We start from the raw sequence: 13173 nt of genomic DNA on the forward strand, positions 1-13173 counted from the left end.
TCAAATGAGGAGATAGACAGATGGGTCAGGGGAAAAAGAGAGAATGCCCACTTGGGAGAGATGAGGATTCCTGTGCCACCACCCCGCTGACCAGATGCTCTCGGGGTATGCGAGAACACATGGTCAGACGAGGAGAGCGCAGTAGGAGTAGCAGTGTTTTCAGTGGTAATCCATGTTTCCGTCAGCGCCAAGAAGTCGAGGGACTGGAGGGTAGCATAGGCTGAGATGAACTCTGCCTTGTTGGCTGCAGAACGGCAGTTCCAGAGGCTGCCAGAGACCTGGAACTCCACGTGGGTCGTGCGTGCAGGGACCACCAGGTTAGAGAGGCAGCAGCCACACGGTGTGAGGCGTTTGTATAGCCTGTGCGGAGAGGAGAGAACAGGGATAGACAGAGGCATAGTTGACAGGCTACAGAAAATGGCTACAATAATGCAAAGGAGATCGGAATGAAATGAACTAAACATCTGGGAAAGTAAGAGAGCGGGGCCTCCCTCACTTATGTTTCACTGAAACACCCAAATATAACTCTCCCAACTTCCACCTCAGAAACTATAATTGTTGTAAACTACAGCGGTTCAATGTTTTCTAGGAATAGACTAACTTAGTTTATTCAGCTAGCTAACTTGGTACAGTATTCTTCCGTGAAAACCGTCCAGGGCACCTAGTCATATGACGCCACAGCCAACTAGCATGCCGGACTCCAACAACACGGTTTAGCACCAATACTCGGCCACAACAAACCACCAGTGTGTCAACACGCCAAGCAGATCATTCGTGTCCGTGTCTAACGTTGTGGGTTAGTCCTGAAAGCTTGAGCGAGTCCGTCGTCAACTTATTCAGCCAGTTAGTTAGCTAGAATAGTTAGCATACTAGCTAGCCATTGCTATCTGCCAACGAAGAAACCACTCCTCCCACCGCACGAACACAGAGAGAGAGCCAAGCTAACGTTAACTAGTCATCCTATCACAAAACAATGGTTTTGTGATAGGAGCTGACGTAACACTCACGGAGCGGCGACGGGAGTCATACCGCCTAGATAGGGAGCCGCCAGGAGATATGTTATCCATGGTGGTGTAGGGGGTGCTGCCCACCTCCATGGGTGAGGACTCGGAAGCAGGGCGGCTTCCATAGCTCAGATGGGGTGAGCGTCGAGGTTCCGGGAGGTGTTGGGAACGCCGTCTCTCTCTCAACATGTTGTCAAGACGGATGGACGTGGTGATGAGGGTATCAAGGTCCATCTCGTCGTCCCGACATGTGAGTTCCGTCTTGATGTCCTCCCTTAAGCCTCTCCTGAAGGCCGTGCGCATAGCACGCTCATTCCAGCCGGAAGACGCCACCACCGTGCGAAAGCTCAGAGCGTACTCGGACGCGGGCCCCTCTCTCTGTTGTAGATGGAGGAGACGCTCACCCCCGTCCTTTCCCTCCATGGGATGATCAAACACCGCCCTGAATTGAGCGAGGAAGGTGGGGTAGGCTAGTGCCACTGCCTCCTCTCCTTCCCAGACTGCAGTTGAACAGGTGGATTGGGGGCACTCGCCGCTCCCTGAGGTGGAACCGGAGCGCTGGGCAGATTATGCAGAGTTTGGAGTACTTCCTGCATGGCGGCGTTCAACTGGGCAAGCTGCTGCTGGTGCTGGTCGAGGCACTAGGAAACTCCTGCTGCATCCATTTTCGTTTGGTGTGTGATTCTGTGACGAGTACTGAGTATACGAAGAGACAGGACGCAGATGCAGGAATTAACAAGGTTTACTAAACAATGACAAAGAGAAATAACAAAGATAGCGTACACGACACGAAGCTAAACAATCACACACAACATAACAGTCCAGGGCTAAATAGGGGTGATGATGAGGTGCAGGTGCGCTGGAGGTGATTAGGGTGCGTTGGGTTTCCATTCCGGTGTTGCCGAGGTGGTGCATTCAGACCGGTGGCTCAGTAGACCGGCGAATCAGAGCGCCGGAGGGGAGCAACGGGAGGAGACGTGACAATCAGGTAATGATGCCGCATTTGTCTCTAGTCATGATTACATTTTCTCTAATGATATTAAAAATTGTATGAACAAGCTAAATGCAAATAAATATAAAATCAGTCTCTCGCTCACACACACTGTCCTACACTTTTTTGAATTTGAATAGAACGATTATTCATTTCCTCTTTCATTCATGCATTTGTTCTCTCATGTCAGAGCCCTTCTCCTAATGGACTGGTGATGACTAGGGACTCATGAGGGGGTGGAGAGAAAATGACTCTCTACCTGATCCAGCTCAATTTCCTCCTCTCTGGACAGGAAATATACAAATATCTTTATCCACAGGAATAAATAAGACTAAAAACCATTTCGAGTCGGCATAGGTTAATAAAATATGTTGGTGGTGAAGCTACAGTATATAATTGGAATATGTTGTGAGGATTTAACCATTTATTGTAGATGTATACAAATTAGTCATTGTAAAGTGTCAACAAGATTAATAATAACCTTTTAGGTCCTCACTGGTAAGCCAATTCATACTCTCCCTCTACCTCAGACTGAGCCTGCTCTGTGACCCCTGCCACCCATACCATGGCACCCTGTGATGAAATCCCTGTCCAATCCCAGGTGTGCCCTGACAATGTTACCCCCTGTACTAGACAGCACCCACACCCATAACATTACCCCCTGTATTACCCACCACCCATATCATTACCCCATGTATTACCCACCACCCATAACATTACCCCCTGTACTACCCACCACCCATAGCATTACCCCCTGGACTACCTACCACCCACAACATTACCCCATGTACTACCCACCACCCATAACATTACCCCCCGTACTACCACCACCCATACCATTACCTCCTGTACTACCCCCCTCCCATAACATTACGCCCTGTACTACCCACCACCCATAACATTACCCCCTGTGGTACCACCATCCATAACATTACCCCCTGTACTACCCACCACCCATAACATTACCCCTTGTACTACCTACCACCCATACCATTACCCCCTGTACTAACCACCACCCATAACATTACCCCCTGTACTACCGCCACCCATAACATTACCCCCTGTACTACTCACCACCCATAATATTACCCATAACATTACCCCCTGTACTACCCACCACCCACACCCATCTGTTTCTTTCCCTGCCCACCTACATAACGTCTGTGCCTGGACTCCCTGCCTCTCAGCTCCCACACTGAAGATACCACAGAGGAATGCCCAACACTCTGATACAAACACATCAAAACATACTCACACATTATCTCACATGCAAACACACACTCTTCACTGCCCATTCTAATGTAAGGTCTGAGTAAAGAATTTATTCTGAAATACTCTAAATATTCTTATTTTTTACACAAGTGAATCAGCTTCAGGTTTCTGTTGTTTCTGCCACTATGTGGAGACATTAAGGTACTGCTACTTCAGTCTACTGACCATGTGTGTGTGGGGCAAAGCTGAGAAAAACTTGTTAGTGTGAAAAAGAACATGATGAAGCGAGAATAACATCAATTTCAAAAAATAATTATTTAGGTAACAGATAACTGTGAATTATGTCTTAGGTAAGGGACCATTCTATAGTGGAGCATTCATGTAATGTCAACCTTTTGAACATGAATATGATGAAGTGAGAATAACATCCATATCTCAAAATAATTGTTTAGATAACAGAGATAACTGTGAATTATGTCTTAGGTAAAGGTAAATTATACAGTGGAGCATTGATGTAATGTCAACCCCTTTTTAGATGAATGTGAACTCTTACACAGCTACATGACGTCACACCATCCAAGTTTGGTTCATATGTGACTGCGTTGTTGATTTGAACCCTAGTGTTGATTTTTGGTTGACATCTGGGTTAAAATTAGACGAAAAGACTGTGCATGTTCATGACCTCATGCACAGTCTACCAACTAGTCACGTTAATGCAACACATTGATAAAGTAGGTTGAAAGGAGACTTTGGGCTCTATTCAATCTGTAAAGCTGAAGCGTTACAGATTAGAAATGTAAAAGGTAATTTCCGATTGAGCCGACATATTCAGCGTTTACCATGAATGCAGTCTCCTCTAAAGCGGGAACATTGCCTTTAAATTTCAATCACGCTGTAAAGCTGAACTTCCGTGATGCAGATTGAATAGGGTCCTTTATTGACTCAACCAATTTACCAACTTTTAAGTTACGCTGTAGGCTATACATTTAAAAGACATTTAAACCCGAAGTTACAGTAATTTGGCAATTTACATTAAGATATTAATCTATGGTAACTACAGATATAAATATACTCCAATGTGGTAGTATATAGAAACAGTGTCCCTTGTATTGTAATTGTGCTCTACGGCTTTTAATTTACTGTAGTGTAAATGCATTGATCTGTGTCTGTACTCAAAAGAAGATAAGCAAACGTGACAGAAAGAGTTAGAAAAAAGGTCAGTAAAATAACCCATTAATGGGCCTTAATTAAGCAGAATAGGATGTAAGGCCACCAAAAGGAACATCATTCATCCAAATGTTGGTTTCATTTCTTTTCATTTTAGTAACATGTCAAAACAACCATAAGTTGTAAAAGAAAAACTAAAAACTAAAACTTAAAAAAAACTACAGAATAGTAACAAACAGTAATGTAAATTATTGATGGAGAGAAAGAGAACATAGTATAACATGGGTGGAAATGGTACCCTTGAATGGATGTTTTCATCAGTTGCCTTGGTAACAAGATAATGGCCCTCTATATAACTTAGGGTTAGGGTTGAAAATTGAAAATATGGTGTAGAGACCAGATACCAACTGTGTTATGGTGAACACAAGGTGATAGGTTAATCTGTTTATATAACTGTAATGGGAATATTACTGATTGAACTGTCTTAAACTATTGTGATGTACCCGTGTGCCAGCCATGTGTACCCTGTGCCAGTGTGCCATGCGTGTGTCCTTGTGTATGTGTCAGAGGAGGCTGGTGAAAGGAGGGAATAATATCTGGAAGGGAATAAATAGAACCGTATCAAAAACAAGTTTGATACTGTTCCATTTATTCCATTCCAGCCATTCTCCTCTCTCCTCAGAAGGCGTATTGTCCTACAAAGACAGACAGTCGTAAGGCAGAGCTGGTCTGGTAGCTCATGAGGGGGTTGACAGACACCATCTCCAGCTCCAGGGTGTACTCTTTTGGACCGGTCAAAGCACGGGCCAGGACCAGCATGGCACTGATGTTGTTAATTTGCTGTGAAAAGATAGAGAGAGGTGTAGTGGCATTGCATGAATGTGCAGGACTGAATCATAATTTTAACTCAGTATTCTGTCTTCAAAACCAGTCATTTTTGTTCCCCTACTACTGCAGTAGGCAGTTTTACATGTTAGGTCTTGGTAAGTATTTTTGTGTAATATGCAGACATCTAGACATTCTAGACATTCTGCTTTGTTCTTGACATGCATCCAACCCAGTGGTCTGGTATGTATAAGACCATGTATGGCTGAGATTGGGACACGTTCTCACCCTGACTCTTAAGTCAACACTGTACCCTTTAACTCCAAGCATTACAACACACACACCTGGATATTCAGCAGTTGGTGTTTCTCTTAGAAAAAGGGTTCCAAAAGAGTTATTCGGCTGTCCCCATAGGAGAACCCTTTTTGGTTCCAGGTAGAACCCTTTTTGGTTCCAGGTAGAACCCCTTTGGGTTCCATGTAGAACCTTCTGTGGAAAGGGGTTTTATATGGAACCCAAAATGGTTCTACCTGGAACCAAAAGGGTTCTTCAAAGGGTTCTCCTATGTGGATAAGAGTGTAGTGTAGTGAATGAAACTGGTCTACAGTTAACACATGGAGTGGAGAGAAAATAGTTGATACTCTTAAAGATGCCAGTATCTCCCACCCACTCACCCGTATGTAGAATTCCCCATTGTCGTCCCCAGAGCGGATGCGGAAGGTGTTGTAGACTCCAGGGTAGACGCTGGTGGCCTGGATCTGGAAGATGTCTGAGGGGACGGAGCGCTCTGAGGTGATGCTCATGTAGCGGTGGACGATGGAGAAGGGGAGGTCACCACACTCAGGCTTGATGGCCGGGCAAACACAGCGGCTAGAAAGACAGGGAAGAGGGGGTGAAATAACCTGTCTAGTGCTGTCCGTGTGTCATTTCTTGTGTATCTGTGTGTAAGAGGATGCTACTCACTTGTCGGACCCTTGCACATAGGGCTCTTGACAGCGGTTGGAATCGGTGCACTGATAACCCCCATGGATGTTAATACAGGTCTGGCCCTCTCCACACTGGTGTATGTCTGTTTCACACTCATTCACATCTGGAGAGGGGGAGAGAGGGAGAGGGGGAGAGAGGGAGAGGGGGATAGGGGAAGAGAGGGAGGGCAGAGGAGAGAAAGAAGAACATAGAGAAAGAGATATCATAACTTCTCACATTTGTCAGTTATAAATACCAGGTCACTCTTGAAAAATAGATGTTTATCTCAATGAGAAGAACCTGTATAAATAAAGGTTAAATAAAAAATAAAAAATAAAAATGATAGCGTATTCTAACGATGTTTACCTTGGCAGAGTCTGGTGCCCTCTAACTGGTACCCCTCTGGACAGATACAGGAGAACCTCCCCGGATCGTTAACACACTGGAACTGGCACATGGAACTGGAGTAGCTGCACTCGTCTACGTCTGCACAGAGAGCAGGAGCGATAGATAGATTAGATAGATTAGATTAGATAGATTAGATTAGATAGATTAGATTAGATAGATAGATAGATAGATAGATAGATAGATAGATAGATAGATAGATAGATAGATAGATAGATAGATAGATAGATAGATAGATAGATAGATAGATAGATAGATAGATAGATAGATAGATAGATAGATAGATAGATAGATAGATAGATAGATAGATAGATAGATAGATAGATAGATAGATAGATAGATAGAGAGATAGATAGATAGATAGAGAGATAGATAGATAGCGAGAAAGACAGTCAGGGAAGAGTCAGGGAAGGGCACAGATGTAACTGAAGGGCTGGAGTTTAATAACCATCAGCATTCTTTGTTTTCATGTTGGAAACCTTACAGCGATATAGACTGACAGACAGACAATAGCCAAGGAGAAAATCAGGCCCTTTACCATTGCATGAGTGTCTGTCTGGTCCCAGCTCGTAGCCCTGTTCACAGCGACAAAGGAAGGTGCCATACGTGTTGTAACATCTCTGCTGACAGGGGGCGGCCAACTCACACTCGTTCACATCTAGAGTTGGATATTGGGTGTTGTAGGATTAGGGTTAGGGTTAAGTTGTAGTCGGGTGAGGAAGAGACCAGCAGGGGGATAAGAAGAACCTACAGTAACCATCATCAAATATATTGTGAGGTAATGAATTCTAGTTTAGCGTTTAAAGTTGAGTTGCTGCCAGTTTTACTCATGTAAAGGGACTTACCCACACATGAACGGTTGTTTCCAGCCAACTGAAACCCAGGCTCACATTCACAGGAGAAAGAGCCAGGTACATTTACACAGCGATGCTGACAGTACCTGTATCTGCACTCATCAATGTCTGAGAGGAGAGGACGAAAGAGAGGAGGTAAGATTCTGAGGTAGCGCAAAGGAGAATAGGAGAAGATGGAAAATAAACACAAAGTAAAAAGCCTCATTAGAGGAAAAAATAAAGAGAAACATGAGGTAGGTAGCCTGTCTCACCCACACACTCAATACCAATCTTGCTGTATCCATCTGGACACTGGCAGCTGTAGGTGCCCACAGTGTTAACGCACTGCTGGCTTGGCTGGCAGTCATGAAGATTGAGTACACACTCGTCCACGTCTGAAAACACACGCACACACACACACACACAGTGTAACCTTTGATTCAGTAGAACAAATAGGGAAGGCGAGGTGTTCATAGTAAATCATTCCACCCTGATCTCTGTTCTCACTCACAGCGCTCCATAAAATAAACCAACACATACACACTCACCCCGACCCTTCTCCCACTCAACACTTATGGCCAGCCTTCCCATTCTCTGTCCAGGTTTGTGACTCACCCAAACAGCCCTCCCACTGGCCTCACCTACACAGCCCTCCCACTGGGCCTCACCTACACAGCCCTCCCACTGGGCCTCACCTACACAGCCCTCCCACTGGCCTCACCTACACAGCCCTCCCACTGGGCCTCACCTACACAGCCCTCCCACTGGGCCTCACCTACACAGCCCTCCCACTGGGCCTCACCTACACAGCCCTCCCACTGGGCCTCACCTACACAGCCCTCCCACTGGGCCTCACCTACACAGCCCTCCCACTGGGCCTCACCTACACAGCCCTCCCACTGGCCTCACCTACACAGCCCTCCCACTGGCCTCACCTACACAGCCCTCCCACTGGGCCTCACCTACACAGCCCTCCCACTGGCCTCACCTACACAGCCCTCCCCCTGGGCCTCACCTACACAGCCCTCCCACTGGGCCTCACCTACACAGCCCTCCCCCTGGGCCTCACCTACACAGCCCTCCCACTGGGCCTCACCTACACAGCCCTCCCACTGGGCCTCACCTACACAGCCCTCCCCTGGGCCTCACCTACACAGCCCTCCCACTGGCCTCACCTACACAGCCCTCCCACTGGGCCTCACCTACACAGCCCTCCCCTGGGCCTCACCTACACAGCCCTCCCCCTGGGCCTCACCTACACAGCCCTCCCCCTGGGCCTCACTTACACAGCCCTCCCCCTGGGCCTCACCTACACAGCCCTCCCCCTGGGCCTCACCTACACAGCCCTCCCCATGGGCATCGTAGCCCACAGGACAGGGGTTGAAGGCCTCGTTGGACTCCACTGGCAGGATGGCCACTGATTGGCTGGACGGTTCAGGGGCGGTGATGACAGAGGCAGAGCGTGGGAGACACAAGTAACCGCCATAGTGGTTAAAACACTTCATCTCCCCCTGGCAGGCCTCCACAATGGTCTGACACTCATTGATATCTGAGAGATGAGGTAAGAGAGAAAATGGGTGAAAGGCAAATGAAGGAGATGGAGAGAGCAAGAGATGAGGAGGAAAGTGTGAAAGTGCAATCACGTGAGGAGTAAAAAAACCTCAAATGAGAGTTGGTGATGAATAGAACTGACAAAGGAAGCATATTTACCATGATATTTTGGCTGTGACACCATCAGATCATAAGCACAGTGACATCACTTTCTCACACATCACTCTCTGTAACATTACAACCTAAATTAATCCACCCACCTTTACAATGCTGACTCTCAATATCCCACTCATAACCATCTGTGCACTCCTGAGAGAGAGAGAGAGAGAAAGAAAGAAAGAAAGAAAGAAAGAAAGAGAGAGAGAGAGAGAGAGAGAGAGAGAGAGACAGAGAGACAGAGAGACAGAGAGAGAGAGAGAGAGAGAGAGAGAGAGAGAGAGAGAGAGAGAGAGAGAGAAAGGTTGCAGTGTTGACTGTATGCACTAAAGTGCCAGAGCATCTATGCACATATACAATATTAGAAGAGGGACTGACTCAGGTACATGGGGAATGAGCATTGTTATCGAGAGGTGTAAATGTTGCAGGGAGAGAGGCATAAAGTGGCTTTTAGAAGAGACAGGGTGAAAAACTAAGCAATGAAAAAGTAATAAGAAGGAAGAGGAGACGTGAAGACTGACTCATCCTTACCATGAGGCTGTCACCTTCAGGAGGCGATTGAGACATTGTATGGTGGTGGAGGGACAAACTCACACACACACATAACAACACAAATGTTCCCCGCATACTACACATAAACACACAGAAGCAAACAAATAGAGAGCAGGTAGCAGACAGACAAACAAATGCTGCGGAGTCACTCAATCACAATCACACACTTGAGTCAGCAGTACATAAATGTACGGGCAAAGATCAATAACACAGGGAGGGGAACCAAAGTGATATTCCAGAATCTGTGAGAGACAAGAGAGAGAGAGAGAAATTAAGTATGACAATGGCATAAACAGTGATACTTACTAGTGGTATGTCATGTGTGCATGTATCCCAGTTCAGACTGTGCATGGGTGACCTGAACACAACTGCATTATGTCAAATAGCTACATTTAGACCCATGCTTTTTAACCTGCTAAACTAATGGTCACACTGGAAGACAGAGTAGACTGCCCCATGCTCTCATGCTCGAGTCATGTACTGCATAAGTAGAACAATGTGTGCCACTGGCCAAACTACCATTTCAAAGAAAATATGTCACACAATTATAATGGTTTGAATCGGTATTTCATAACTTGCCACATACCATGAAGTCCTCTGTTTTCACTTCAGTATAATGAGACTGAACCCCCATATCCAGACAGACACTTGCTGATATTGGCAAATAACCACATCACCACTCTCTGAGAGATTAAAGCAATTAGGCTGGTTCCAAGAAGGCCGTGAACTCCTTTCCTAAATTCCTCACTACTCTAGTCTAATGGTGCCAGAGATATGACCTCAAGGGCCTGGGAGGGCACAGGTGCAGGTATACAGACACCACATGAAGCTATGCATAACTGGATTTAGCTCACAGCTGTGCATAAGCTTTTATTAGTCCATGGTACATTTTTCCATAGGTTTTATCATTGTGCAATAATGTAAAACAGACGTTTAGCATAATATTAAACCATCTCAAAATCAAATGTGGAAATGTACACATGTTTATTGTGGCCATTCTTGGCCCTAAAGCCTGGCAGGTGATGAGATTGACAGATGAGCCTCCTCTTTCAGGAGGGTTTTAGTGGGTAGACCGATCCCTTTCCTGCAGTCACTGACCAAAAGCGCCCTCTATTGTCCTCATGGGTGGAATGTTGTTAATATTTTTCATAATTTCATATTTAATACAGATTATTAAAGAAAACAGACAAAAATCAGGTGTTTCTATGTCAAACAGTTGTGTTATATTTTAGTCTTCTGTGATGTATAGAAAGTGTATATTGGGATGCAAACTCAAAATGTTATACATTTCAACATGGTACAGGTGACTTCTTTTTTGTAAGCCCATAACCATGTGTGTGAGGTGTATACTTTTGTTTCAAAGTAGATTAGTTTAAGACTACCAAGAATCACTCTGTGTGACCCTGATTTAGCCCACTGCAGTAACAGGCTTTAAGATGAGCATATATTTAGCAATTGATCAATCAATTCAATACAACTTGCATTGCAGAACTTACACAGTGCATTTTATCCTCAAAGAAAAAAATAAAATAGCAGAAAACAACATACAGATGTAGGATCTTAATTTAATCAGCCTGTTGCAGGATAACTTTCCTGCAATGCAATACATTTTTAACTTGTAGTGTATTTGAGGTTTAAAAAGGCTTCTAAAGATTGTAATTTTCACTTTGAAATGTCAGACTTGATTTACAAAAAATGTATCAACCCCTGCAAAAGTGTCCATTAATTATAATTCACATAATAATTTCCATTTCCTGTTGCTGTAGGATTATGTTCCTGCTGTAGCAAACTGGCTCAAATTAAGATCCTACATTTGTACTACAGCAGGTTGAAGGGAAGAATGAAGAATGACATGTTACTGCCTACAGTACTGTCTTTCTATGTAATGTATTGCATATTTGTTTTTAAATTCTACATTCCTACATACAATAACAGTTTAAAAATCTAACATTGAAACACATCAGACACAAATATCAAGGTAAATATTTTAAAGAATCACACTCACTGATCAGTCTTCCTCTAATCCACAGTTCTGTTCACTTGTATAATGTTGTACGTCCTTGACACCCTTTTGCGGTTTATGCTAACAGAAAATCTTCCTCAAGATGCAGGGCTATAGTACAGCTTTATGGGCTGTCTCTTCCTCACTTTCTCTCTCCTCCTTTTGATTAGTGATTTACAGGTCCTGTCTTTTAGGTGTCTGTCCTACAAGTAGATCAGTAGATTGTGGCAGTGTGAAAGTGAGTATGTGAAGCAGTGTGAAAGTGTGTTTGTGAAACGAAGTGTTTGTGGAGAAAAAAAGGGGGCTGGGGTAGAGAAAGGAAAGGGGGAGGGACAGCCCATTCTTACCCCCTAAACCACATCCTTGCTGCCCAGCCCTGAGCCTTACCCTCCTTCAGCCTCTTGTTTGGCCATGTCCTCTGTCTATTCTTCTCTTTATCTGGGATTCAAATTCCTGGTCTGCAGCCCAAATTCCACATCCATTAATCAACCAGCCAGGGACAATGGTGGCATGAAAAACCAACCCTGCTCTCTGGGGAAAGGACATACCTGGATTAAATCAAACCCAGTCCTTAACTTATCACTCTTCCCCCCGCTCCCTCCGTACCTCTGAGTGCCATCCATCCCTGCCCTCTCCTGCCCCCTTATTCTCCTTCTGACACAGTTGGATATTTACTGTCTGGGAAGAAGGGGGGCCCAGAGGAATGTGGAGACAAATTAACGAGCAGAAACAAAGAAACAAGGTACAATAGTTAAAGACAGCAGGCCACAGTTTCTACAGTGTACACACCAGTGTGCTCATGTTCAACATGATAAATCCCTGTATTGCACCAGAGTGCAAATGCCTCTATGCATTGGAAAAGTGAGCTGATTCAAGGGAAAATAAACTGTGAATCCATTTCCTTAGTCCAAGTTATCATTAGGAAAATGGGGACACTTTGTCAAGGGAATTTCCATTACCATTTGGCAGGATCGGGGCAGGAGGGGGTTGACAGCTGTCCCAGTGAAGGGGTTTTATAAGGTAGTAAAGTCTCAGTTCAGACACAAAACCCCCTCCGAGACAACCCTGACCAACTGTAGCCCCCTGCTGCTAACCCACCCCCTTAAAACACACACACATGGACTAAGACACACACACAGACCCTCACACTTTCACAAACATATACAAAACAGTTGAAACATCTGTCTAAAACAAATATGTTTACTTCATTTAAGTCACAATTTACACATCAGAAAAGTCTTCAGTTCATTTAGTATATTTACTGGGGGGACTGACTGAAGAGATAGAAGGAGATTGAGAGAGCTAGTTCATTTTGATCAGGGAGAGGTGGAGAAGTGGACTGCACTGGGCTGAGGTAGTTACGAAAAAATGCAAGAGGGAAGACTGAGATTCACAGTAAGATCAATACAGATCACAGGCAACCAGTGGACCCTTAATTGGGGAGGACGGGCTCATAGTAATGGCTGGAACGGAATCAATGGAATGGTATCGAACATATCAAACACATGG

At 44.9% G+C, this 13173-nt stretch overlaps 1 protein-coding gene across 2 annotated transcripts; it reads right to left on the reverse strand.

Annotated features, from left to right (window-relative positions):
* Positions 1–4506: 4506 nt before the first annotated feature.
* Positions 4507–13161, reverse strand: LOC121541819 (EGF-containing fibulin-like extracellular matrix protein 2). Of its 2 annotated transcripts, XM_041851131.1 has the most exons (12): positions 12271–13161; positions 11668–12195; positions 9642–9904; positions 9215–9263; positions 8740–8952; positions 7676–7798; positions 7416–7532; positions 7109–7228; positions 6532–6651; positions 6163–6289; positions 5874–6069; positions 4507–5214 (listed from the first exon to the last, which is right to left on the reverse strand). In XM_041851131.1, the coding sequence occupies exons 3-12, from the start codon at positions 9744–9746 to the stop codon at positions 5053–5055; spliced, it is 1332 nt and encodes a 443-aa protein (XP_041707065.1). In that variant the 5' UTR covers positions 9747–9904; positions 11668–12195; positions 12271–13161; the 3' UTR covers positions 4507–5052. The 2 variants fall into 2 exon arrangements, with proteins under 2 accessions (XP_041707065.1, XP_041707066.1); XM_041851132.1 differs by having other exon boundaries at positions 12052–13161.
* Positions 13162–13173: the final 12 nt, after the last annotated feature.

This window comes from Coregonus clupeaformis, chromosome 27 (genome assembly GCF_020615455.1).
Source record: "Coregonus clupeaformis isolate EN_2021a chromosome 27, ASM2061545v1, whole genome shotgun sequence".
Classification (NCBI taxonomy): Eukaryota; Metazoa; Chordata; class Actinopteri; order Salmoniformes; family Salmonidae; genus Coregonus; species Coregonus clupeaformis.